At 30.2% G+C, this 26,840-nt stretch overlaps 1 protein-coding gene across 1 annotated transcript; it reads left to right on the forward strand.

Annotated features, from left to right (window-relative positions):
- The first annotated feature begins 119 nt into the window (after nt 1-119).
- On the forward strand, nt 120-26,560 carry LOC143064897 (sperm-associated antigen 1-like). Its single transcript, XM_076238100.1, has 23 exons — nt 120-216; nt 2,101-2,251; nt 4,498-4,572; nt 5,095-5,179; nt 6,471-6,587; nt 8,315-8,382; nt 8,859-8,974; nt 9,671-9,729; nt 10,492-10,591; nt 12,418-12,495; nt 13,095-13,201; nt 15,065-15,848; nt 16,914-17,088; nt 17,727-17,807; nt 18,887-19,178; nt 19,556-19,663; nt 20,305-20,394; nt 21,141-21,254; nt 21,774-21,873; nt 22,709-23,092; nt 23,365-23,439; nt 24,641-24,736; nt 26,145-26,560. The coding sequence occupies exons 2-23, from the start codon at nt 2,112-2,114 to the stop codon at nt 26,234-26,236; spliced, it is 3,336 nt and encodes a 1,111-aa protein (XP_076094215.1). The 5' UTR covers nt 120-216; nt 2,101-2,111; the 3' UTR covers nt 26,237-26,560.
- The last annotated feature ends 280 nt before the right edge of the window (nt 26,561-26,840 follow it).

The following is a 26,840-nucleotide window of genomic DNA, read 5'->3' on the forward strand; positions in this document are numbered from 1 at the left end:
TACATTAACACTAAAAAAATATAAATAAGTTGCTTTCTACAAAATCAAATTGTCTTTGCACAAATATCAGTTAAATTGAACTCTAAATAATTATAGGTTCGTTTTGTTATGACAGATCTGATTCCGAAAGATATACTGAAAGGCTTCCTTAGCAGCTTTAGAACTTGCTGGATACACTTCTTAACACGTTACTGCCCTTTTAAAATTTACTTTCAGGTAAAAACATGTAGTTTCCTTAACAAAAAAAAAATACCAACAATATCTGGTAGAGTCTGACATATAAAACTTAAAAAGGGAATATAAGTTTCCTTTAGACAATAAAGAATGATTTTTTTTGGCTATTTCACTTTCAGTATTTGACTGTGTCAATGACAATGATTTCTAGACGTTTCTGCTATACAACCAGTTGGTCCACAAGTAATTCTGGCCACAATACCACTTTGGCCTGAGTTGTTTAGGCCACAATTGAATTCCAGTTCGGCTATTGTCGTTTCAGCCTCAGTTGATTCGATCACACTTGGATTTTGTTAACATATATTCTATTCTTTTCTATATAGCCCCACAGGATGCAATTACGACTGGACACAATTATGAACGATTTCCAATGTTTGCCCTCTGAGATCATATTTATTTATATTTATCAATAAATGTTTTTATAAATAAAAACCCTATTAAGAGGGCGGTAAAGGGTTATTTTCGTGCAACGTGATCGCCGTTTTTTATTTCACGTTCAACGTGTTTTTACTTTTTTATTTGACGTTCAGTCGTGTAAGACGGGTGTCTCGTTCAACGTGTTCTGCTTATTTGATTTTACGTGCATCATGATTTTCAAATTCTTATTTTGCGTGCTCGGTATTTTTCAAATAAAATTCAAACACTTGGCAGGGATCATCAAGAAAAACTTTTTTAAAAGCCATAAGCCAATTATATCATAAATGTGTATACTAAATCGGGAATATCAAGTAAAACAAAGAGTCAATATATACAAGAAGACAGTGACTCAGTCACAAAAGGTTCACATAAAAGTATTTATTTTTCGTGCAACGTTCATTACAGAAACTATTTCACGTTCAACGTGAAATTATGTCTTATTTCCCGTTTTTTTTCGTGCAAGCACCCCCTTTACCACCCTCTATTAAAATTCCCTTGTTTTCATGATAATACAATTTATGTGCCATTTGTGAATGTTGATGACGATGACAAAATCATTCCGAAAATATTATAAGAACGGCAATCTGGCCTGCAAGTTATATAAAAAAAGCATAAAGGTAAGTGCATATTACCTTCTTTTGTTAATATATAGAAAGAAAAATATCTCCTGATTCTGTTCATATGCGTGATGCCTTTTATCTTGCCCAAATAACCGCACAATTGACGTTTTTTTAGACTCTTATGACCCTATTTATGGTAAAAAGCAAATATGTTAATTTTATTGAAAAGTCCAGAGAACTCTGAAAAAAATTTTGACCTATATAAAAAAAAAATCAATAGATGAATGATAAGTACACAATCGAGATGGATAACTTGAATTTAGTGCTTCTTTAAAGGAGGAACTTACACAAAAACAAAAACAAATTAGAAATCTTTCCTTTCCACATGACCGACATTTCGTCTGCAACCACTGCTGAAGTAATTGAAGGAAAAAACAAACTTGTGAATCTTATTTTCCTATGAAAATGTGTTTGAGATAAAGATTAATGTATGCTTTATCAATCTAGACTTGTCATTGATTTCTTCTGCAAGATATATCAATATAGTGCTGTTCGGAATTGCGTCCATATGTGGCTCTCTTGACCTGTAAAACGAGGTCACGCAAATCTTACTAAAGTATCCTAACGTGAATAAAAAATTATGTGGGATATGATGCAAAATGGATAGCCTTCATACATCTTAAATTCTATGGTATAAACAATTCAAGAAAAGTAGTCTACATAAAAAAATATTAATCACAGTTCAAATATCATTTGTAATTGTGTCCGGTGAGGCTATGAAAATTCAAAACAAATTCGACAGGAAAAGGGTATCGACAGTGAAATATCACCAAGCATTAATATTTGAAGGTATTGACAGTGAAATATCACCAAGTATTTATATATTTAGGTATTGTCAGCATGTCAACAGTGAGTGATAATGTGTTGTTCCAGTCAGAGACAACAAGGAAGTATGACATACCTCTCACTCATCTAGATTATCCATACATAGAGAAATGTACAGACACCAAAGAACTTGAGAGAATACTTAGAATCCTTAGGTAATTCTTTAACTTATTTAGATTTTACTTTTTCAAAAAAAGAATAAAAGATCATTAACAGGGATCATTTACTATATGATTTTGACTCCTCACAAAATTTTAAAGGTACAAGAAACTGTCACGTTTAAGCTAAAATATCCACATACAAAAACAAATTTTTTTTTTTAGTCACAAACCAAAAATTGAATTACTATTTAGAAGATAACTATTGTATTTTAAGCTTGGCCTTCGAAAAACGTAGATTTTACTTTCTCAAATTGAGTTTACTTGGCGACACATAGTGGAGCTAGGTAAAAGGATATTTGCAACAGTAAAATACTTGATATTTTTATTAAAATTTATGTTTTAATTAGGCAGATTAAAATAATTGAAGAATTTGAAAAGAAATTAGTACAACCTCCTCTTTTACCAAAAATAACCCCAACTTGGCAGCAAATGTTAACATTGTAAAATTAACATTTTCTTTCATTTCTTGCTTGAAGTAATATTTAATTTTTTAGCACAATTCACACTGTTACCCTTTCTGACAATTTGAAATTGATAATAAAGAATAGCAGATTATACATGACCAAATTCAGCATTCAGTATGCTAATAAGTATACATTTGTATACCGGATCAAGATTTTGATCAAACTACATTTATCTGTTCCATATATATATATATATAGTTCCATATATATATATATATATATATATATATATATATATATATATATATATATATATATATATATATATATATATATATATATATATATATATATATATATATATATATATATATATATATATATATATATATATATATATATATATATATATATAAAACGTCTGAATAGTAGTCAACGATATTCCCCACGAGGGCGCTGGATCGTTACGAGTAATGATACATGTACACAATAAATAAATTAAACGCCTAAAAAAGTGTACACAACAACTCCAAATACAAAAAAAGGTAACTGTAAATGTAGCCACCTGTATTGGCTTTCCGTAGGCCCAAAAGCCTTAAAGACTTGCTAGTGAGAGCTGACGTATCCTCTCAAGCAGACTCTTGGGGGCTCTTGCAAGGGTTGCGGAAATAAACGATGTCTGACTTGTAAACAAATACTGGATACCCAGACTTTTAACAGTCACTCCACTGGTACAGAATACACCATATTTTGCAATGTTAATTGCAAGACTTCAAATGTTGTGTATCTCTTACAGTGTAAATGTGGTAAACAGTATGTTGGCCAATCAGAACAGCCGTTTCACAAACGAATGAACGGCCATCGTAGCGACTACCAATGCAAGCCAGACCTCCCTCTCAGTCGACATTTGAGATCCCCTGGCCACACTAAGGCAGATCTCAATCAACTGACCATTAAAATCATTGACCACAACTCTATTTGGTCTAAGGAGGAAAGACTCGCTCGGGAGAGGTTTTGGATAAGGAAATTAACAACTTTGGCACCAAAGGGGATAAATGAAAAGATGTAGTTCGACTCCATGTAGTGCTTCACATTAGGTTATATTACGTATTATTACAGTTTCTGTTTCAATTTCTTAACCTTTTTCATCCATTAAATAAACTTGTTGAAGATACCCATTTAAATTGCTTAATTTTTTGAGGGATATATAAGTACCAAGCCACGTTCTTCCAGTTATACCTATTCAAAACTAATTATTACATTTTAACGGCTGTTTGTTCGTGATGCTTAAATACTCAGAGTCTGTTTCAGCTACTTTAATCTGTCAATTCAAAATATTTATAAATTTAGATCGTTCAGTGCTGTCTATTTGGTAATTTTATTGACATAATCATTCTTGTACCATCATAATTGTCGTTCCCGTTAAAGTTTTAGAATTGTACTAGTTCATATCATACATTATTATTTGTATTTAAAGCATATATTTGAACTCTCTGTTGTAATAAGCCATATAACCTATGTCATGTTTAATAAATTTTTAGAATGGTGCAAGCGTCTTAACTGATGTTCGGTTTGACTTTTTTATTGTATAAATTTCAAGATTGTAACAGCTTAATCTAAGTAGACTGATAATTCATTCATTCAACATCACAATCATATATACCGATGAAGGATATCTGTTATCCGAAATATTTATAAATAATTACATTTATAGTTACCTTTTTTTGTATTTGGAGTTGTTGTGTACACTTTTTTAGGCGTTTATATATATATATATAAATATATATATAGAGATAATAGATTCACCAAATTTTCTTTTTCATGTGTCTTCAACAGATCAGGTGATGAAGGATTTTATCCAGATTTAGAGACATTTTGTGAAGAAAGGATTGAGAAATTAAATCCCAAAAGGTATGTTTTTATCTTTATAAAATAACACTCATTTTAATTTTTTTATCTACTGTAATTTTGATATTGAAAATAGTATGCTTCAGAATGATTGTTGATATCACCTACATATTTTTGCATTCACTAAGTAATCGAAACAATTATTTTCTTCAACATGTTTAACAGTATGTAGTACGTATACATATGTAGTATTTTACAAATATATCAGAATGAAAAAATCCTGGCTAATAACTCATTTTCATTTAAATCTGATATTGTTTTACTTCTTTTCAGTGAGATGATAAATATTTTTTATAATATGGATTTTATTTTCTACGATGTCAACAACCTAAGCATACAGCATCAATTTTAGAAGCTAATGACTTTCAGAATAAACCTTAACTTTAAATACAGTTTTAAAGTTGTACAAATGTGGGTTAATTTCTATCAAAACAATAACAGTAGCTATGTTAAAGTGTTAGAAACTAAGATTTTTTTACGCTCTGCAATCATATCAAATATGAATATTTTATTCTCTATCTTTAGTCGTGTATTGAGGAAAGAAGTGCCACTTGGCAGACCTGGAGATCTTGCAAAAGATGAATGGAAGAAAATAGATACAGATTTGAAGGTGAATTGTCTGGATGCTGTCTCATTTACATATCCACCACATCTCCTTTTATTCATAAACGTAAAGGGGAAAACAATTGCATTCCAGAAACATTACTGCATTGTTTAGGTCTGAGGATATGTGAAGGGTTTCAAAAGAAAAACAAATATGTTTGAATTAATTTAGATTTATCATTTCGGGCCTTTTATAGCTGACTATGCAGAATGGGCTTTACACTAAATCCATTGGATGTGTACTGATTGATAATTTAGTCTTAGATGCATGATTTAGTTATTAGTTGTAAGTGGCTTTGAACTAGCTGTCAATTACTGCAAGTTCTCTCAGATCTGTAATTATTGTCTTTTTGTTGTTGGGATATAAACAAGTACCCGGCCACGTCCACTCTGTGTTTTTGTTAGATGTACTTCTATTTGTATCCATCTGATGAGTTAAGCCTTTTTCAACTGACTTTTAGAGTTCGTTCTTATGTTGTACTGTTACACCACTTTCCCAGGTTAGGGGGAGGGTTTGGATCCCATTTACATGTTTAACCTTGCCATATTCTGTATGTATGTGTCTGTCCCAAGTCAGGAGCCTGTTATTCAGTGGTTGTCTGTTGTTTATGTGTTACATATTTGTTTTTTGTTCATTTTTTGTACATAAATTAGTTAGTTTTCTCATTTGAATTGTTTTACATTGTTGTATCTGGGCCTTTTATAGCTGACTATGTGGTATGGGCTTTGCTCATTGTTGTAGGCTGTCCAGTTCCTATAGTTGTTAATTTCTGTGTCATTTGGTCTTTTGTGGAGAATTGTGTCATTGGCAATCAAACCACATCTTTTTTTATATGTGCCACCTGGCTTGAAAACTGCAGCAATACTTAAGGATCACTTCTGGCATTGTCATTCATGTCAAATTTTGTTAATCCCCAACTCTTTAAAAAACTGCTTGACAGAATTCTACCAAACATGTACATATTCCTCATCAGGACATAAAGCACCTGTTATTAACATTTTTTATCAAAGTAATATTTGGGTTTCCCATAACAAAAGATGAACTTCTGGTCAGATGGAGATTATTCCTCAATCTACTAGCCACAATAATGGCATATAAACAATTGTTACCTCTAGTCATATAAATTAAAATATTTAACCTTAAATTGTCAAGCTTCTCTTTGAAAAGCGTTTTTACATGTCATGGGTTGCATAATTATTAGGTACACATAGATAATGTTATTCGTTTTACAGAAATTCATTTCAATGTAGATTTATAAAATGGAATTTGATTGTTCTAATAAAAAATTATCTTGCAGACCTGGGAGATGGATATGAAAACTACAGAATCCTCAAAGAAAAGATACACTGATAGTTTTGATGATCCAGAGTTACCTCCCATCAGATCAGGATTTATGAATGGCACAAGTAATCCGGTAACTTAAAGATATTTATTACTGAATTGTAATCATTAAACATGAGGGAGTGTAATTAAGAGCCTGACAGTGCTCCAGCTTGAAATTGATACACCAAGGTGTCAATGAACAGCATTGTGCCAGTGAAGGGCATGGCACTTGTACATTTCACATGATTCTTATATATTGTTGAAGATTATACATGTCTTGACATCTGAGTGTCTTTTGGGTTTTTATATGCCCGTCAAAATTTTGACGGGACCTATTATGGTATACAAATGTCCTGTGTCCGTCCGTCTGTCCAGCATAAACATGTCGCACTGTAACTTGAGAACGACTTATCCAAATTTCATGAAACTTATTACAGTTGTTTCTTATGATGGTCAAATGATCTGTATACTTTTTGCTGGAAATAAGATTAAAACTTTTTGAGTAATGGCACTTTGTAACTACATGTAAAACAGGGATGTGTTTTTTCACATGTCGCACTGTATCTCAAAAACGATTTTTGATTATTGCTTAAAACTTTACACACTTTTTAGTTATATTAATCTTAAGATCTGTATACTTATTGTTGATGATTCAAAATTTTATTTTTGAGTTATTGAGTATTTTGTAAAAAAGGGGGAGAGTTTTTTTACATGTTGCGCCATATCTCAAAAATGATTTATGATTATGGCTTAAAACTTTACACACTTCTTTGTTATATTAATCTGAAGATCTGTATACTTTTTGGTGATAATTAGAAAAATTTATTTTTGAGTTATTGATTACTTTGTAAAAAAGGGAGAGTTTTTTTTTACATGTCACACCGTATCTCAAAAACAATTTATGAATATTGCTTAAAACTTTACACACTTCTTTGTTATATTAATCTAAAGATCTGTACATTTTTTGGTTTTGATTAAAAAATTTATTTTAGTGATATTTACTTTTTTGTAAAAAAAAAAGAGGTGGGGGGGGGGGGGGGGTCACATGTCCCGCCGTATCTCAAAAACAATATATGGTTATTGCTTAAAACTTTCTCAGAAAATATTAATGATTATTCTATATTGGTATTATTTTAGTATGTTTCTCTATATGAATTGCATTTTGAATAAAAAAGCATATTCACCTGAGAAAGTGTTTTTCACCGCGCTAAACGTCACGCGCTTTTACATGCAACGTTAATTGGTAAAATGTTTCGTGTAAAATTAGTTTTGGTATTATGTTTGTCATTAAATACATTTTCTTTTCTCGGAATATGGAATAAAACAATTACTGTCTTTTGTTTCGGTAAATATGGGGTTTAATTGACTTTTGAAAAACTGATATTCACTTCGGCCGTCGGCCTCAGTGAATATCATTTTTTCAAAAGTCAATAAAACCGCATATTTACCTTATCAAAAGACAGTAATTGTATATTATTGCATAAAACTGCCACACAAGACGTCGGGCGTATCATGCGCTCATGGCGCAGCTGTTTATTTTTGTGTGTAATTTGGTAAATATTTCAATTATATGTACCTCAGTCCTCCATTTATTCATATGACTTTAATTTATTAATACAATTATTGATTTAAAGTGCTGCTTTTCATGAACAAATATTTGACTGCAATGTTTGAAAAATTTTCTGGAGCAAGTGTAGTCCTTACCAGGAGCAACACAATTTTACTTGCTTCCTTTGAGATGTAGGGATTTCTGAGGACTTCTACAGCAGGCAGATATTTGTCTTTGATTTAAATTTGTGTTTATTTTTCTATTTTTAGAGTAATGAGGCAGATGCAGGAAAGAAAAGTAAGAGAGTAACACCAAGAGATTACAAGGAATGGGATAAGTAAGTTTCATTGACATAATTTACACAGACACTTAAAGATTGCTTAGATATATAAAAATATATATAAAGCAAATCTTAAGGATCTAAGATTTTCTCGGATAAATCAACTACTTTTATAAATGATTGTAATCTTTAAAGTCATTACAGACAGAGAGAAAAAAAATGACAATTATACGATATGTTTGTGTAAAAAATTATAAAATAGTAAAAAGAAGACTAAGTTTATGATATATACATGCATTGGTTCAAGAATTAGCTAAACATTATTTTTAACCAGTCACTTGTTTCATATGACTTTAAATTACATAGTCAGTGCTCCAAAATTTAAATATCTGACAAAAGCTTTACTTTGGAGATTTTATTGTAGCCAGTTTTTAAGTTCCAGTGTAGTCCCTATATTTAATGTATTCACTTTGAAAAATTTATAGACACTAGAATAAATACAGAACTAACATATGCAATTGCTTACTTTATAGATTTGATATTGATAAAGAATTAGATGATGTAGACAAGAAGGATAAGAAGGAAGAAAAGAAACCTACCAAATCATCAACAGTTGTTCCACAAATAGATACTAACATTAATACTGCTGGTATGTTAGTATTGAAACGAACTAAACATTGATTCTCAATACAGTTCAATTATCTGTATCTAAGACAAAACACAAATAAATTTCTTATGTCACATGAAAAAATTCTCGACTGATGGCATGACCAATTCGCAAACATGTTGTAAATGTTAAATGAGAAACAGGTGTTTATAAAAAAATTTAATTTATAAGTCCTCATAGAGTATTAAAAAAGAAACTTTCAATTTAAAGAAGTGACTCTGACTTTTCTGAAAATGCATGAAATACAATCTTAAGACAAAAGAAAATCAGCTCTATTTTTGGTATTGTTTCTTCTATGTCATCTTTTTTAAATCATTTTCTCCTAGTATACACAAATAATGTAATCATTTGAATGATGGATATTCTATACATGTAATAGTCAATGCACTTTAAAACATTGAAATAATAGATATTTAAGATTAATGTTATAGATAGTTCTGTAATCAGAGGTTTTAAGTGTGATAAGAAATAAACATTTTATAAGGATGCTAAGTTTATCATAGCTTGCTCTATTTTGCACAAAAGTATACTGTTTAGTTGATGAAAAATTACAATCAAATTTAAAATATTTGTATCTGAAATCCATGGACATCGCCCAGCATCAAACCTAAAAAAACTGAAGCTAAAGTGCTGAACATAGCCTTGTTGGTACTGTACACTTTTCATTAATTTTTTTAGGAATGACAGATGAGGAAAAGATAATGAGAGCAGGAAAGGAAAAGGACAAAGGAAATGAAGTAAAGTTTTTTTCTAAACTGTCATGTAGCAGAAGTAATAAAATATCTATTTAACATCTAGTTATAATTCACTGATCTTTTGTACGATAAATAGATAAATTTTGTATGTGCTTAGAAAATATATATAACAACACCAATATTAAAAATGGATTTAATAAATGTAAGTATATCTATGAATATTTCAGATAATAGATATCATAGGTAATCAGTATGATTATGATGATATAAAATAAATCACAGAAATCTGTTCTTATTTAACTGAAACTATCTTTATCATAATATAAGTTAAAACCAAACCACACTCATATTATCCTAAAATTTCAAAGTTGAAACAGGTTAAGAATTTAAAACAGAGACTGCATAGATATGCATCCAACAGGAATAGTTTAGTGCAATTTGTGCTAGTACATTTCTAAAATTTCATAGGTGATGAAAGTTAAGTTATTATAACATTGATTGGGTAGATGTATAACGTTAATGAATAGCACTGTATGATTTGACCTGGTATAATTCAAAATTTTCAAGTAGAGACTGCATATTCATATATCTAAAATAGATTAGAATTGAACTGGTATAATTCTAAAATTTCAAAATTGGCAAAGATAGCTATTTTGTTTTACTGTGAGGATATTATTTTGATTTCTTCATTTTCTTCATAGGAATCAAATTAAATATTAAATAGTATATTGAATACTTAATCACATGTCATAAGCTTGACTAATTTGAACACATTTTGATATACTGATTTTTTTTTTCATTCAGGCATTCAGAGCAGGAGACTATGAGGAGTCAATAGCATACTACACTCGTAGTATAAAACTACACTCAACAGCTGCCTCATACAATAACAGGGCTATAGCACGTAAGTGTGTACAGTACTTCATTATAAACCTACACTCGTAGTATAAAACTGCCCTCCATACCTGCCTCAGAGGGCTATAGCATGTAACTGTGTAAGGTACTCCATTATGAAGGGTTCAACGACTTACAGAAAAGAGCGACGATTTACAGAAAAGGACCGAAAAGGACCGAAAAGGATATCGATTTTTTTTGTAATCGAAGGAAATAAGCAAATTGCAAATCATTGAAAACCTTATACTGTGAAAGGACTAATTTTAACTCACATGTTTGTGAAAAATTACAGGTAGGGTCGGATGCCTATCTTATTGAATAGAAAAATAGAAAAGATTTGTTTTATTCACCAAATAAGGGCCCCTAGGAGGGCATATAGCATACAAACAATAACATATGCAATACACAGACAATAGATATGTAATATGAGTAATAAAAAAAAAAATACTACAGGAAACACGCAACAAAATAATAGCAATATACTATAATTCAATTAATACTAGTGTTGACATTGACTCATGTACTCCAGGTTTATTAGTGTATTTTACCTATAAAAAGAAAAACAAGAAGTATAAGTAGCTAGTGCTGAGAAATACACATATAAATACATTGAATTACACACAGTTTGTTTTTTGAAACCAATTTACTGCACGCGTTGCCGTTTTATCGTAGTTGTCCTATCAGCCAGTTTCCTTTTCCTCTGACCTAAAAAAAATATTACTAAAAAAAACAAGTTACATTGTATTCAATTTTATTATTACGAAGAATTGTTAACAATATAAAAAGAAATCAGTGTACATATGAATTGTTTTAACTTTATTTAATAAATTTATATGTATCCTCTTTTCGGTCCTTTTCGGTTCTTTTTGGTCCTTTTCGGTTCTTTTTTGTAAATCGTCGCTCTTTTCTGTAAATCGTTGGACCGCATTATGAACTTTCACTAGCTTACTCAAGGATGCAAGTTCAATTCAGTTAAGATTTTATGTCCAGATATTTTTGAATTACATTAAAAATGTTTTGACCTCTAATGTAGAAACCCTTTGTTTTGGATTGTATTTTAAAAAAGTTATACAAAACAATATTTATGGCAAGACAGAATAACAGCATTTCATAAGGAACTTTCTGGTTTGAATTTTTGTTGGAGTTCAGTATTTTTGTTATTTTACTGTTTAAATTGCAGAAGGGAAATAACTCATGTACATTTTATTTATTTTTGAATTTTGAACTATTTTTTTGTTAATCATCTCATATAATCTATGTACTAAAACACTGTTGGGCAAAGTCTAAATATCTCAGGATGAAATTTACTAGTATACTTTTTTGGAAGTCATTTATTTTGAAATCTTGTAGATTTTATATACCTTATTGATAAAGAAGTTTGTCATTTACAAATAAAGTTTCATTCTTAACGCTGGTTATAATGTGGGTTAAATTGTTGGTAGTGTAATTATGAATGTGTTTACATTCATTTTAAATTTTGACAGCCTTATCTAGGCTTACTTTGAAGGATGGAAAGAGGAGGATATACAAAATTACTGAACATTTTTTCATAGCAGTATAGATAAAGTGTTTAAAGTTGAATTTTGTCTTACAAGAATTTTTAAATTAGAATATAAATTCAAAGAACATTTTCAACTTTGACTAAAGTTGTAGTTATTATCTATCTTAGCTTATCCATACCAATCCCTTCTGAGAAACTTGATAAAGTTTTACCAACAGGTAATTAAACATAATTATACTTTGTAAATTGTACACATTTTCTCTTAAAGGACTTTAGTTGTTGAAAAGGTAGTGTTATTTCCAGACTCTAATTTCTTATCTTGATTTCTTATTTAGATTTGAAAATATCTGGGTGGACAAATGCAGCAGAGGACTGTAATCGTGTCCTAGATTTAGAACCAGATAACATCAAAGGTAGGTAACTCCTTTAGTCGTTGATTCAAGTTAAATTCTACTAAGAGTAAGAAGTAAATGTTATTTGGTCTCCAGTGTTTGCCATTCATGATGTACAAAAATAAATCAATGTGACAAGTTTATGTCTATGTGCAAGGTTGCATTCCACAAGGGCGTAAAGCATGTGGTAATGTATGAGGATTTTTTGGATCTGTCGGACCCCTCTTTCTGTTTTCCAATACTTTGAATTATGAGTGCGGGTTTGTAAGCACATATGATTGTTCATCCTTGTATCTCCTGAATCCATCTTTATGATTGTATTTAGTTTAACCTTTCATATTTTTAACTGAAATCCGACTAGTTTAATTGAAACAACTATTAAAAAATCAGATAAATGCAAGGTTTACTGTTTGGACGTATGTACATACAGCTGACTGTTCAACTTATTGAATTTATTTTAATGAATTTTGGGGGTTCACACAGAAACATAAAAGATATTTGTTTTAGCTTTACAAAAAAGTAAGGGGAATGAATTTGTAAGCTCTGCTTACTGTTTTGTTTTCTTATTTAATTAATGAATTAAAGATCAGGTCATCTAAATAATTTTGTATTTATTTCAGCTCTTCTAAGAAGAGGAACAGCCTACAAAGGAATTAAAGAGTTCAGTAAATCTTTACAAGATTATAAACAAGTTTTAAAATTAGAACCTGAGAATAAAAGAGCCCAGGTAATTGTAATAGAACACAAGTATATAATTTGTCAATACTTAATATTTTTTAGAAGGAAACACATAGCATTTTACAGCTGATTTTGGGAAGATAACATGTCTTTTGCATAATCTTAATAAAATACATATTCTTTTAAAATATATAGCACAAAGCTTGAACCATGTTATGCCATTAGGACAATTTTTGAGTTCCGTTAACGTTCGACCTCCTGTTTGATGAAGCTTTGAAATGTCATGCACATAAATGAACTTTCATGACATATTTCTCAGCAACTGTTTTTCATAGCTTTATCAGTTATGTCATACCATGTGCAAAATACTCTTCAATGATCTACTACCTGTTTGCTGTAAATCTTATATATTTCAGTCCTCTTCATGTTAGTCTTCACAACTTTCAGAAGGCTTTTCCTCACTTTTGCTCTTCCCAAAATTTGATTGATTCCAGAATTTTCATACTATTGAATACAGTCAACATCATTGAAGAAGATTTAAATTAGTGAGCAATGTCTTACAGATTCTTTTGTTTTTCGTACAATTATACACAGATAAATGGAAAAAAAATTATACAAATTTTGGGGTTTTTTTTTATGACGTTGTCAGTGGTGTCATCATTGTTGCTGTCATCTGAAGACATTGGTTTTCAGACATTAACTTGAGTAATAGTGTATGGATCTCTTTGAAATTGTACCACAAAGTTTCGTAACGAAAAAGGAAGGGTTTTGGGATTGATTTTGGTGAAAGGGTTAACTGTTTAGGAAAAAGAGGTCAAAACACTAAGTTTCTTATACTTTATATAAATTGCTTTTTGTCGAGCCTTTGACTTAAGTCGAAAAAGCAAGACTAATTGATCCTACATTCCGTTGGCGGCGGCATCCACAAATAATCACTCTGTGGTTAAAGTTTTTAAAATTTTAATAACTTTCTTAATCTATCCTGGGTTTGTACAAAAGCTTGTTTATGATCATAAGATAGTATCCAGAAGTAAATTTTGTAAAGAAAAAAATCCATTTTTCCCGTATTTTACTTATAAATGGACTTAGATTTTCTGCCAGGAAACAACACATTCACTTTGTGGTTAAATTTTTAAAAAAATAATACCTTTTCTTATACTATTTTAAATCTGTACCAAACTTGAACAGAAGCATGTTTATGATCAAAAGCTAGTATCTAGAAGGAAATTTTGTTAATATATTGTACCTGTGTATCTGTATTTTACTTATAAATGGACTTAGTTTTTCTTCCAGTGAACATTACATACAGTCTGCAGTTAAAGTATTTAAAACATTTATTAGATTCATAAACTATCCAGGATTTTTTCCAAACTTGGACAGAAGCTTCTTACAATCAAAAGATAGTATCAAGAGGAATATTTTTATTGATTTTTTTCCTCATTTTTGTTGAGCCTGCAATTTACAGCAAAAATAGACACAATTCCGCGGAACCCTTACAAATTTTTTCTTGACCAATTTCAAATGGGGTTTAATTCAAAGCCTTGAATTCTTGTTTTTTTTAATATGCTGAATCTAATGGTATTTTTGTATATAAGATTTTGGGCCCTGTTTATAAATTGGTCAATATTGAGGTCCAAAATTTTACTTTGTTTGAATTCATTGAAAATTGAATTACCTTGATTTTTTTATATGGTGAATGTAAAATGTATTTAATTTTAAAGCCAGTTTGCATCTGAATTGATAACATCATAGGGTTTTCTTGGTATTTCAGCTTCATATTATTGGCAATCTTGCCAATGCAATGTATGAAAGTAAAAATCTGCTACTGCCACTGTATTATATGCCCTTATTCCAATATCAGATTTCCTAAAATAAAATTTATTTAGATAGAAATCATTTGCTTTTGTGACAGGATCTTATTGAAGATTTAGCTATTGAAGAAGGGAAACATGAGGAAGAAAAGAGGAAAAGAAAGGAAAAGGGAAGAAGAATGGTGATAGAAGAAGTTGATGAAGAATCTGATGATGAAATTGTTGTTGATAAGACACCAAAAGAGGGCCAAAAAATTGTCTATGGTCATTCTGATGGCGGTCAAAAGCCAAAAACACCAGAAATTATAAAAGAAAAGTCAGACAATAAGAAACCAGTGGACAGTGAAAAAAGCATTAAAAGTGAAAGTAAGCAAGATGATAACAAACATGGTAAAGTTGTTGAAAATGGACACAACAAAAATAAAGAAAGTACATCTCTTAAAAATAATGATAAGAATATTTGGAAAGAAGAAGATATTGTAGAAACTTCAGCTGTGTCTGAAACAAATAAAAGTCAAAATGAAAGTAGACTTCCTAAAAATACCAGACAAGGAAGTAATACTCAAACTGAAAATAAATTGGATTTTCCCCTAACACAGACAGAAAGCACAGCTGATAGCAGTGAAAGTAAATCAGATATGGGAGAGACTAAGGAAAAGGAAAAAGGAAAAGAATCCAGTAACAGTGGGCAAAATAGGAATTCAGAAACTGTTAAAACAGAAGAAACTAATGGACATGTAATTACAGAAAGACCTAAATTTGTACAAGGACCATTATCCAAAGGTGTGGCAGAACTGAGGGAGTCAGGAAATACATTTTTCCGTGCAGGTCAATATGGTGATGCTATTCTTAAATACAATGTGGCCATTCAAAAAATGGAAAAAGGTAAGAACTGTGACCTTACAGATTTAAACATTTGTAAGATTACTGCCCTTGGACTGATATTATGAAAACTAAACTAGCAATCATACTAAATTTATGTTAATGTGAAGTCTCTTTATAGAACTGTTTAATATGTTCCAGACATATTGAGATGCAACAATCATGTTTCCAACTTCCAAGGTTTTGGGATATTTTAGTATTTGAAGAAAAAGATGACAACATTTTTTTACCTTACATGGTTTTAAATGTCAACCAGTTTAAATGGCTTTCAGCAAGGAAGTTAAAGAATCTGTTCATTTGATACAGTTAAATATCTAATGACTCAGCAAATCTGTTATTAAATGTGCATATAGCAGGGGTTTTCAGTTATTTGTAAATGGAAAATTTGATATTTTATAAGAAAATAGAGGGTTTAATTTTGTTTCCCCTACCAATAAGTGAACTCAAAGGTAATATTTCCATATATCACAGAGGCTGCTAAAAGAATCCCAACTTTAACACATGTGGTTTGTGTTGGATTCAGAGATGACTCTTGAAATTTAAACTATCCTATTAATACCATGTCTAAAAATTTGCATAATTTTAAATATTTTGTGTAAAACATCTTATTTTATCAACAAAAGAAACATCATATAAAATGATAACACTATACAATTGTTCTGCTTGTATGTGTGCCCTGTTTACTTTTATTTTGCTCTGTGATTGCATGCATGAGAGATATTTAAACTTTGATTAATCTCTTGAAATACCAATGTATATTTTATATCCAGCAGTTTTCAAGCTGTTTTGTTTTAATAATTACTACAATGTTTGTATGCATAAAATATGTGTTCACATTGTCAAGAGGATTTTTTTCTATGGATGTATATTTCACTTTGTCCAGAATCAACTGTTTCCTTTCAAAACACATATGGGCATCATATATGTCTTACAGATTCAGAACAACAACAAAAAATAATTCTTACATCATTATTCAGTGCCCCAAAGATTTATCGGACCATGATTTCTCAAGTTCATTTGAATACATGCTCTTTAAAATGACTTAAGAACTTATTTTTCCAATTTCAGAGAAAACTGATCAGAGAGTTAATATCTCTCTCATATACAGTAACAGAGCAGCTTGTTATTTGAAGACAGGGGACTGCCCACATGCTATTAGAGATTGTACAACAGCATTAGATCTGGTGCCTCACTCAATCAAACCTTTGCTTAGAAGAGCCAATGCATATGAAATTTTGGAACGGTAAACCAGTATAACCTGTTTTCTGCTTTTAAAAAAATCTATTAATTAGCAAAAAATGATTTCAAGAAAAATGCTTCTTGTAAAAACAGTAAGGAAACATTTTTAGTCTTCTGATTTTAGGTATTGACATCTTTCCCGAGAAATAATGTTATTTTAACAAGTTAACTTTGCCAAAAATGGTTTTAATTTAATATTACACTATCATCAATGCCATAAAAGGACTTGACAGGAATAGTAAATTGTTTTAGTTTTTTCTCCTGAAAGTTATTGCAAATCCATTGAATTCAATGGAAAACAATTTTAGTGTTTTTGTTAAACTTTCACTTGACTGTCCTTCCCTCTGTCTGTCGGCCTCATTTTGTTTCTGCATACTTGTAAGTTTTTGCTCATCTAAATTTTATGAAACTCATGCACAATAATAAGAACACAGAGTTAGAATTTCAACAGTGAGGCCTTTACTGTACAAGAGTTTTACCCCTTTTTAACTTGGACAAGAACGAAGCTATAGCTGGGGCATATGTGTCCCCAAGACACATTCTTCTTTTTTTTCAAGGAGGAAACCTCAGTAGCAAACTATATGGCTTCTATGCAAAATAGTGTAACATTATTTAAATTCATGTAATATGTTTGTTTTTTAGATATCGACCAGCTTATGCAGATTATAAGCATGTTCTAAGTATAGACTCTTCAGTGGACATGGCACTTCAGGGATCTGCCAGGTATGTTGCACCTGTTGTTGATCAGTTTAGTATACAATCAGTATTGTAATAATAAAAGTCAAATTTGGTGTCACCTAGGAAACACAGAATGTACTATTTTGGGGAAATTATCGGCAAATCTTTTTATCTTTAAAAATTTCCAATGTGCCAGGATCTGCTTAAAGCATATTATTTTTCTCTCATTTTTAGCCGATACATCATACTTTGTTAACTTATTGATTATTTTTGTATCTATAATGTGGGTTTTGTTTAATCTCAATTTCAATTATGACATATATTTTTTCTTGCTATTTTTCTTGCTATTCTTTGAATTTTCTATTATAACATCATGAAAATGATGAGCATGCTTGATAGCGTCACGCATAAAGAACACATCTTGTTGAAATAGAAAGTGAAAAATTGTGTTTATATTGTTTAGAAATCATTTGAGAAAAAGATTACATAACTGAATCTGGTGCAATATAATATTTCTCTACTATTGACATTTTATTAATTGGAACTTCTAACTGTCTCAAGTGGAGAAATATCATAATACACTAGGTATACATACAATGGTCCAATCTCGGTGTACACATGTTCTTTTAAGTACACATCAGCTTCCTAAATTGACAATTGAATTTGAACACTTCACCATTTCATCCAAAAACTTGTCTTAGTTTTGCTGGAATAAATGATAATATGTAAATTTTATTATAAGGAATTTCTGAGCAATAAATGATATTATTGCACGTCAATATAATACTTCCCACAGAAAGTAACCAAAAGTTAGCGTGCAATAAATTCCAATATTGCACTAGTGCAATACATCTACAAAATTCATGACGTCATCAACAACAAAATCTTATTTTAAACCAATTTTAACTTTCAAATATTATATTACTATACAATAAAAGGGTTATTGCATGAATATTGGGGAATATTGTCCCTCGTAGAACATATATTGAACTAGCAAGCTCGTGCAATATAAAATTCTACTCTGGACAATATTCCCCAATATTCATGCAAATAACCCTATGTTATTATATCATACAAGTATTATTTGCAATTTCTTGGATAACTTACTTATTTTATTTATGAAGGTGTTCAAAACATTTGATAGAAGTTGATGGTTCAAAATGGAGAGAAAAATTACCCAGGGTTTCTTCTGTTCAATCATGGGAAATTCCAGAAATAATAGACAGTTCAGTACCAATCACTGCATCATCTCAACCTATCAAAACATCTTTCACATCATCAGCATCTAGTCAGCCAATCAACAACAGTGTTCCATCTTCATCTCAAAGTGTTAAAACAACAGAAAAGGTGAAAGATAAATCACAAGAAGAGAAATTTGAAGAATTTAAGACAGAGGGTAATTCATATGTCCAAAAGGTATTTTTATACAAAGATTTTATTTTTAAGATACCAGTATGAGATTCACCTAAAAGTCAAATAAATATTAAGCAAATGAATACAAAATACACTAAATAAATCAAGATGTATATTTGGTCAGCAGGAGCATTATATGTATAAATTAATATCTGATTCAAGTCAATGTCAACTGATATAAAATGGGCATACATGTTCATTAAAAAAAATACTGATTTCACTCATGTGTTTCCTCAGGAAATAGCTCTTTACTCCTATGCTAGATGCCGATTTTAGCTATTTCATTAGTTTAAGCTTAATTGATGTTAATTCCATTAAAACTAACATATAACATATAACATAAACAATTGCAGTTTATTACCATTTGTATTATTTTCAAGGGTGAATACCAGAAAGCTGTGCCATGTTATACAAAATGTATTGAGATTTTACCAAAAAAGGTTGTCAGTTTTACAAACAGATCTCTGTGTTATTTAAAACTTCAAAAGGTAGGTTTTAAAGGTGGTTGTTAGTTCAATTTAAAATTGAAAATTGCAAACCTTTATGAGGATATATATGTTAAAATTAATATTATAAGAAAACATAAAAATTAAGATAAAGGAGATGAATTTAAGCTATTAAAATTTAAAGTATTTTCTATCTGTGACTCCAATGGCAAAAGCAGGTCTAGTAACCGCTATACTCAGTCTATCCTCCAATCTGTAAGACCTTATGTAGAAATCTTGAGTTAGACCTTATCTTCTATGGAAGGGAATGATTTTATATTTGTATGGAGCTTGATAATGTTGAGTTGTAGTATGTAAGCAATATTTATATCAACCACACAGCCACTTCCTGTTTGCCAATGGTTTGAAATTTTAAAACACTCACTGTTTTAGGAATAAATTTTCTATGGAAGGGAATGATCAGTTTTGCTTCATACAAATGCCTTAAGATATAACAATACAGGCTCCTTATAGCCTCTACTTGCTGCAGTGATTATCAATAAAAGGCAAGAATTATTTGCTCTGTAGAATATTTTTTAAATGTACAGCGATCTAATAGGGTTAACCTAACCTTTATTTTTGTTGTTGTTCGAAGTTGAGTTTTAATTGGTAGCTTTACACTGATAAGATATTTATTGTTTTAGCCAACAGAAGCAGAAATAGATTGTACAACAGCATTGTCACTTGATAAAGATAATGTGAAAGCTTTGTTTAGAAGAGCTCAGGCTAGAAAGGTAGGATTACCAGAAAGTAGCTAAACAACAATCTTAATTTTAGAAAGTATATGTGATTTTTATAAAATGTTGTATGCATTGAAAACTTGCATCTAAATGTCGAATGATTTTAATATATGTAGTATTTAGACTGTGACAGATACAATAACGTTTTTATGAAAAAGATCTATGAATATATATACAACCTACGTAAAATACAGTGAAGAAATATATTTTCTCAATTAAAATACCTTTCTCAGAATTGTATTTAAAAAAGATATGTTAATGCTGTGAGTATTTGTGTGTATATCAGATTAAAAAAAGAGTCAATTTGAAATTTGATAGCTGTGAACAAATGATGATGTGGAATATTATTTCAATCAAATTATGAATTTGTGCATTAACATTATAACTATGAAAGAGTGATCCCTCAGAGAACATTTAGATTTTAAAATTACAGAAAAAATTCCAGATATGAGAATTATAGGATTAGTAAACTTTCTAAACAATGTACAGAAATATGATGGAAATATTAACAAACCATATTATGCTAAATCTAGTTTTATTCAGATGTTCTAAATCTGTTGCCTAAATCATTCCAAATTTTCAAGAACATAGAAGCTTTAAAAAAACAATTTATAAAAAACAATTTTACATAAAAAAATGCATTTCAGGAACAAAAAAACTGCATAGAAATGAATCAGTTATTGAAAGTTTCCATAGAATAGGATTTTATATCAATGTTGTAAACAAGAAATACATTTCAGATGTTGAAGACACACAAAGCCAGTTTAGAAGATTTAAATCAGTTGTTAAAAGTAGATCCTAAAAATACAGCAGCTAAAAAAGAAATGGATTTAGTGAAGGCTTTATGGAGAGAGGTAGATACTACATATTCAAGACACAAGCTAAAAATATATCAAATCAAAATTCCTTTGAGAAAAGGAAAGAGATTAATGAAAAAATTGTCTGATTAAAATGAATTTTTAATGAAATATTAAGTCAGTATTGGGGGAATTGAATGGAAATATTGTGACATTACATAATATTTTATCCATGTAATTTTTCTTTGTAATCATGCATGCAGAGAAATCCTAATAGCTTAGATACTGTAAATTCAGAAATTATTGCTATGTTTTTATTAATGCAATAATGTGACTGTGTGAGTATCGCATTGTTATATCTGATAAATATATATGTATGCAAATTTTCCTGACATCGCAATAATTAATCTAGCAATAATAAATGCATGCAATAATTTCTGAATTTACAATATTAAGGAGATGAGAGCAATGTAAGAAATACATGAATTAGGACTTAAGACTTTAAAGAAAAATGATAATTAACTAATACTTCATGATAAATATGTGCACAAATTAACCTTTATTTTTAACTTGTAGGAACTTAATTCCTTAAAGAAAGAGATGGGGAAACCTGCAGAAAACAAGCCTAGGAAGAGGATAGTTATTGAGGAGACAGACTCAGAATCTGAGGAGGAAGGTTAGATCAATAAGTCTATTCAAATATCATAAACTAGACAATATAAAGATGATTTTTAAGATATTTTTAAATTCTCAATTAAAAGTAGTTTCAACAAATTATAATTGTTTTGTAAAAGGCAAGACCGATGATTGATTGATCAGGTGATTGTATGGGTCACATCAGCTCATAAATTATAAAAGAAGAAGATGTGGTATGATTGCCAATGAGACAACTATCCACAAAAGACCAAAATGACACAGACATTAACAACTATAGGTCACCGTAAGGCCTTCAACAATGAGCAAAGCCCATACCGCATATATCACAGCAACCTTTATATGAAAAGACAATGAAACACATTATAATCATTCATAATATCAATCTGTAGATTTATTGTGTTGCCAAACAGAATCCAACTGAAATGACCCACATGAATCACTTGTGCTGTTGTCTTTGTCTAAATCACACTTTTTTAATCAGTCACTCCTTGAAATGACAGAGAGATTTAGGCATGATATTTCTAGCTGCTGTGGCATTTTCAACAATTGATTTATGATTAGGGTCAGATTAAATGAAACCAATTAAACTTATCATATTTTGTATGCAGTTGTATGAGCTTAACACATCTCTTTTTAATTGAGATTATTTGGCTCTGAATCTTCAGTCATGGTACACTGAATTTGGATGCGTTGCATAGTTAAAATGTTAAAAGTATTGCCATTTTAGTATCAAAATTACATATAGTTAGCAAATATGTCATATCTTAGTCAACATTTTATTAATTACATTAATTAAAGAATATCATTATAGAATTTTGTAATATTTACAAAATTGTATTGCTCTTGTCTTTCAGTTTCAAAGGACCAGCCTAAAGTATCCAAATCAACTAGTAGTTCAACAAAGGTAGACACTAAGGTTGAAAAACAGCCAGATAAACAGGGGTCTTCTTCAAAGCAGGAACAAAAAAAGCCACTTGAAACAAAGTCACAAGGGACAAAAACAGATTCAGAAATATTGAAAGAAAAACAAACAGAAAAGAAATCAACACAGCCTTCTAGTGGGACAAAGTCATCCACAATCAAGCCAACAAGTTTTGGATTGCCACAGTCTGTTCCTAAGCTAGAGAAAGCCACACCATATGAGTTTATAACAGCCTGGAATTCATTAAAACAGTCAACAGATTTACAGCCATATGCTGATCTTCTGAGACAGATTCCACCAAAAGAACTCCCTAAAGGTATAATGATTTTTCAAATGTAAAACTTTTAACAGTTATCAATTTATTTTATTTTGTTAAACCAGAATTCAACTAAACTTCAAACTGTCTTCTCTATTGGAAGTAAAGATGTGCATCCCAGTTTAAATGATTCATAACATAGGTTTTTGAGGTTCCTATAGCCATAACCATTGACACTGCCTACAAATAAAAATCATCACACATATATTTGAAAGTACACAACATATTTTCAGCTGAATATGTAAGTCAGCATTGGTTTAATTATCTTTCAGTGATCAGCAATAAATTAGATGGAGCAATGCTGAGCAAAATAGCAAAATGTGTTGCAGAAAAGTTTACTGGTGAAGGTAAGAATAAAGATACATCGTAGAGAGTGGGGGGAAAAAGGGTGATATTGATTACTTTAATTAGGTGTAAATAATAGGTGGCAGCCATCATTGTGACTCTTTATGTTTCTGAAATGGGAGGTTTGGAGAAAACAGATAGAAAAACTGTTTCAAATCTATTTGTAATCTCTCCAACTCTAAGCTCTCAAACTTCACACTAGGATTGTTTGCCATCATGTTTAGTCAACCATATTATACCATAATTTTGATTTTACCAAATTTACAGGAGTTATGGGACTTTGACTACTTTTCAGGAGTATTTTTAGGTGTAACCTTGTGAAGACAATTTGACAGAAATCTCTCATATTTGGTGGGATTGATTTTCATCATGTTTAACGGACTGCATTATACCACTATTTTGTTTTGGGAATATTTATGGGTTTTTTACCATAAATTTACTTTTGTATCACAATAACACATTGTTTCACAGTGACACCAAATGTAGCAATTGTTTCTTTTAAAATTGTAACACGATGATAACTGCTGTACCCAGATTTTGACTATTTTATTTATTATGTCGTTTAGTTCACGCATTACTGTAAATATAACGGAATTTGATGAGACTGTCATACAAAGTGAGAGGTTTAGTGCTATAAATCCAGGTTTAATCCACCATTTTCTACATTTGAAAATGCCTGTACCAAGTCAGGAATATAACAGTTGTTGTCCATTCGTTTTTGATGTGTTTTGTCATTTGAATTTTGCCATGATTAGGGACTTTCCGATTTGACTTTCCTCTGAGTTTAGTATTTTTGTGATTTTACTTTTTACACATTGTTACACAGTGACACACTTAATGTTCTTATTTATACAGCACTGGAGACATTTTCCTATAGCCTAGCCATTGTGTTTATGTCTCTTTTTCAGAAAGAATGTTATAATTTGTCAAAAGTTTTAATATTTATAGAGAATAGTCTCATAGAAATCCATTAATTTTAACAATATAAGCTACTTCTTAAATAAACCATATACTAAGGCAACTTTTAATAATAAACATATTGAGGTGGTTCCATAAAAAAACTTATGACTAAGATTGATTGTAAGTACACTAAATTGTTCATGATATACAATCAATCTTAGTCATAAGTTTTTTTGTGAAACTGACTTGTATTTAATTTGCCCGTTTTCAATGTTTTTACATAATGTGTTTGATCTTTTGTAGATGATCTGTCTACAAGTTATCAGATATTGATGAACGTGAGCAAGGTGCCAAGATTTGAAACAATTGCCATGTTCATGTCTAAAGAAGAAAAGAAAGGTAATGTTACATGATGCTATGAAAATGTTGTTCACTGAATGTCATATTGACACAGTAGTCTGTGAGGACATTGACTGCTATAATGTATTATTTCCCACATTATAAATTTGAAGAAGGTATTTTATTAAGATTTTGACATGTCAGTCCTGCTACCACCACGTTATTGTCTCTTGCTTGTGCCTTCATTTTTATGTACGATTCTTTTTTAATTTGGAGAACAGTTTTCTCTTAAACAAAACATGGATGGAACCGATTTCAGGGAAATCTGAATTGAGGGATAACTTTTTAAGTATTTTTGTAAGGACTGTGGCTGAAAACAGGGCACATAGGTAATTCTGACAATTTTTTTTATCTATATTGATATCAAAAGAACTTTAATAATATATTAAATTTACTCAATAATTAATGAAATGATATCAGCTGTAAGTCTGATTTCATTCACATATGGTAGATGGCATATTTCAGAAAATAATAATCTTAAATGATAAGAACATCTATTTAAAAAAGACATTGTTAGGCAAAACATGATATGTATGAGTATGTCACTTATTTCATTATCTATAATACTAAAATTACGAGGTCCAATTTGTCAGCCGTCATCACGTAAAAAACGACGAATCAAAGAATTCAACTTTATATACAACTAATATAGTACAAAGGTGTAGATTAAAAATTACACCACTCCAGGCCCTTTTGTTTTCCACGTAATTAATATTGCCAATAATTAGGAAGTTCCGCGTCGAGTCCGATACCGATACCAATAGTATAATCACCTGTTACCTATTACCTTATCTGTACGTTCCGCATCTGACAGGCGCACCACCAAACAGTGTATTCAGGATTAATATGCTATATACACGGGTCATAATCACAGGGTTGACACTACTAAATTGTCAAATTGTTACCTATTGTAGTATTTTAATCCGTAAGACTTTCTAAGATAACAATACGAATACTGAAAATCTGGACTAAAATAAGTTTCAATTTGTTAGCGGGCATGACGTAAAACAGCGAATCAAAGAATTCAACTGTATTTATAACTAATATAGGACAATGCTGTTGATTAAAAAATACTCCATTCCAGGACCTTTTGTTTTCCAAATAATTAATATTACCAATAATTGATAAGTTCCAGTTCGACGGGTTCAAACAGAAAGATTTGAAAGCAGAGAAAATTGTGTATCTTATAATCGGCATGACTTTATCAGATGACAGTACTAATACTAAGATGAGGCTTGCACATAGTTATATACTTAATTCAAACACGGACCCGCGATATCACGGGTGTGTTCTAGTATTATATAAAAATCCAATGTGCCAGATTTGTTACTTTATCATTTCTGGATAAGTCATTTCTGGGGTAAAGTTTCAGTATTAAACTGTAACATATAACCTTTGTTTTTTTTAGATATAGAGACAGTATTGAAGAAGGTAGAATCTGCAGGAGATATGGCCAGGAAAGAAGACATCAGTCAACTCAGGAAAAAATGTTCTTTATGAAAATTTCTGTAGTGTTTGCATTTTTATAGCCAAATCTGATCATTTTTCTGGAGATTTCAAATTGATTAGAATCAGTTAAACTTTCCTGCATTGATGTTTATCTTTATACAAGTAATGACACCTCGATGATTAAAAAACAGATAATTTATCAACTTTGAGTGTATGAAATATAGACAATTAAATCAGATAAGTAACTGGTATAATGGAAGACATGTGAGACCCTGTGAATTCAATTATTTCTTTAGACAGTTTATACATGTTTTTCTTAAAAATGTTATGTGTCAAGATATTTTTACATGAAATATTAAATTTTATTGTGTGTAATGGCATTATCCTAGACATGGTGCACTTATTTTCTTAGCATAATATTGAACATATTTTCATCGAAACAAATTTAAAAAATCATCAGTAGAAATGGTTGTGTGAATATCTTGATTTAACTTATGGTGTTTACTCTTCATATTAGTGATTAGATAAATGTGTTTGTCAAAATATTTCATTTCATAAATGCATTGAACAAAGCTCTCATAACAGTGATAAGTATTGTTATAAATTCATTGATACTACATTTTGTGCATACAAATTTATTTCAACATTTTTTTTT

The sequence above is a fragment of the Mytilus galloprovincialis genome, chromosome 2 (genome assembly GCF_965363235.1).
Source record: "Mytilus galloprovincialis chromosome 2, xbMytGall1.hap1.1, whole genome shotgun sequence".
NCBI classification, from domain to species: Eukaryota; Metazoa; Mollusca; class Bivalvia; order Mytilida; family Mytilidae; genus Mytilus; species Mytilus galloprovincialis.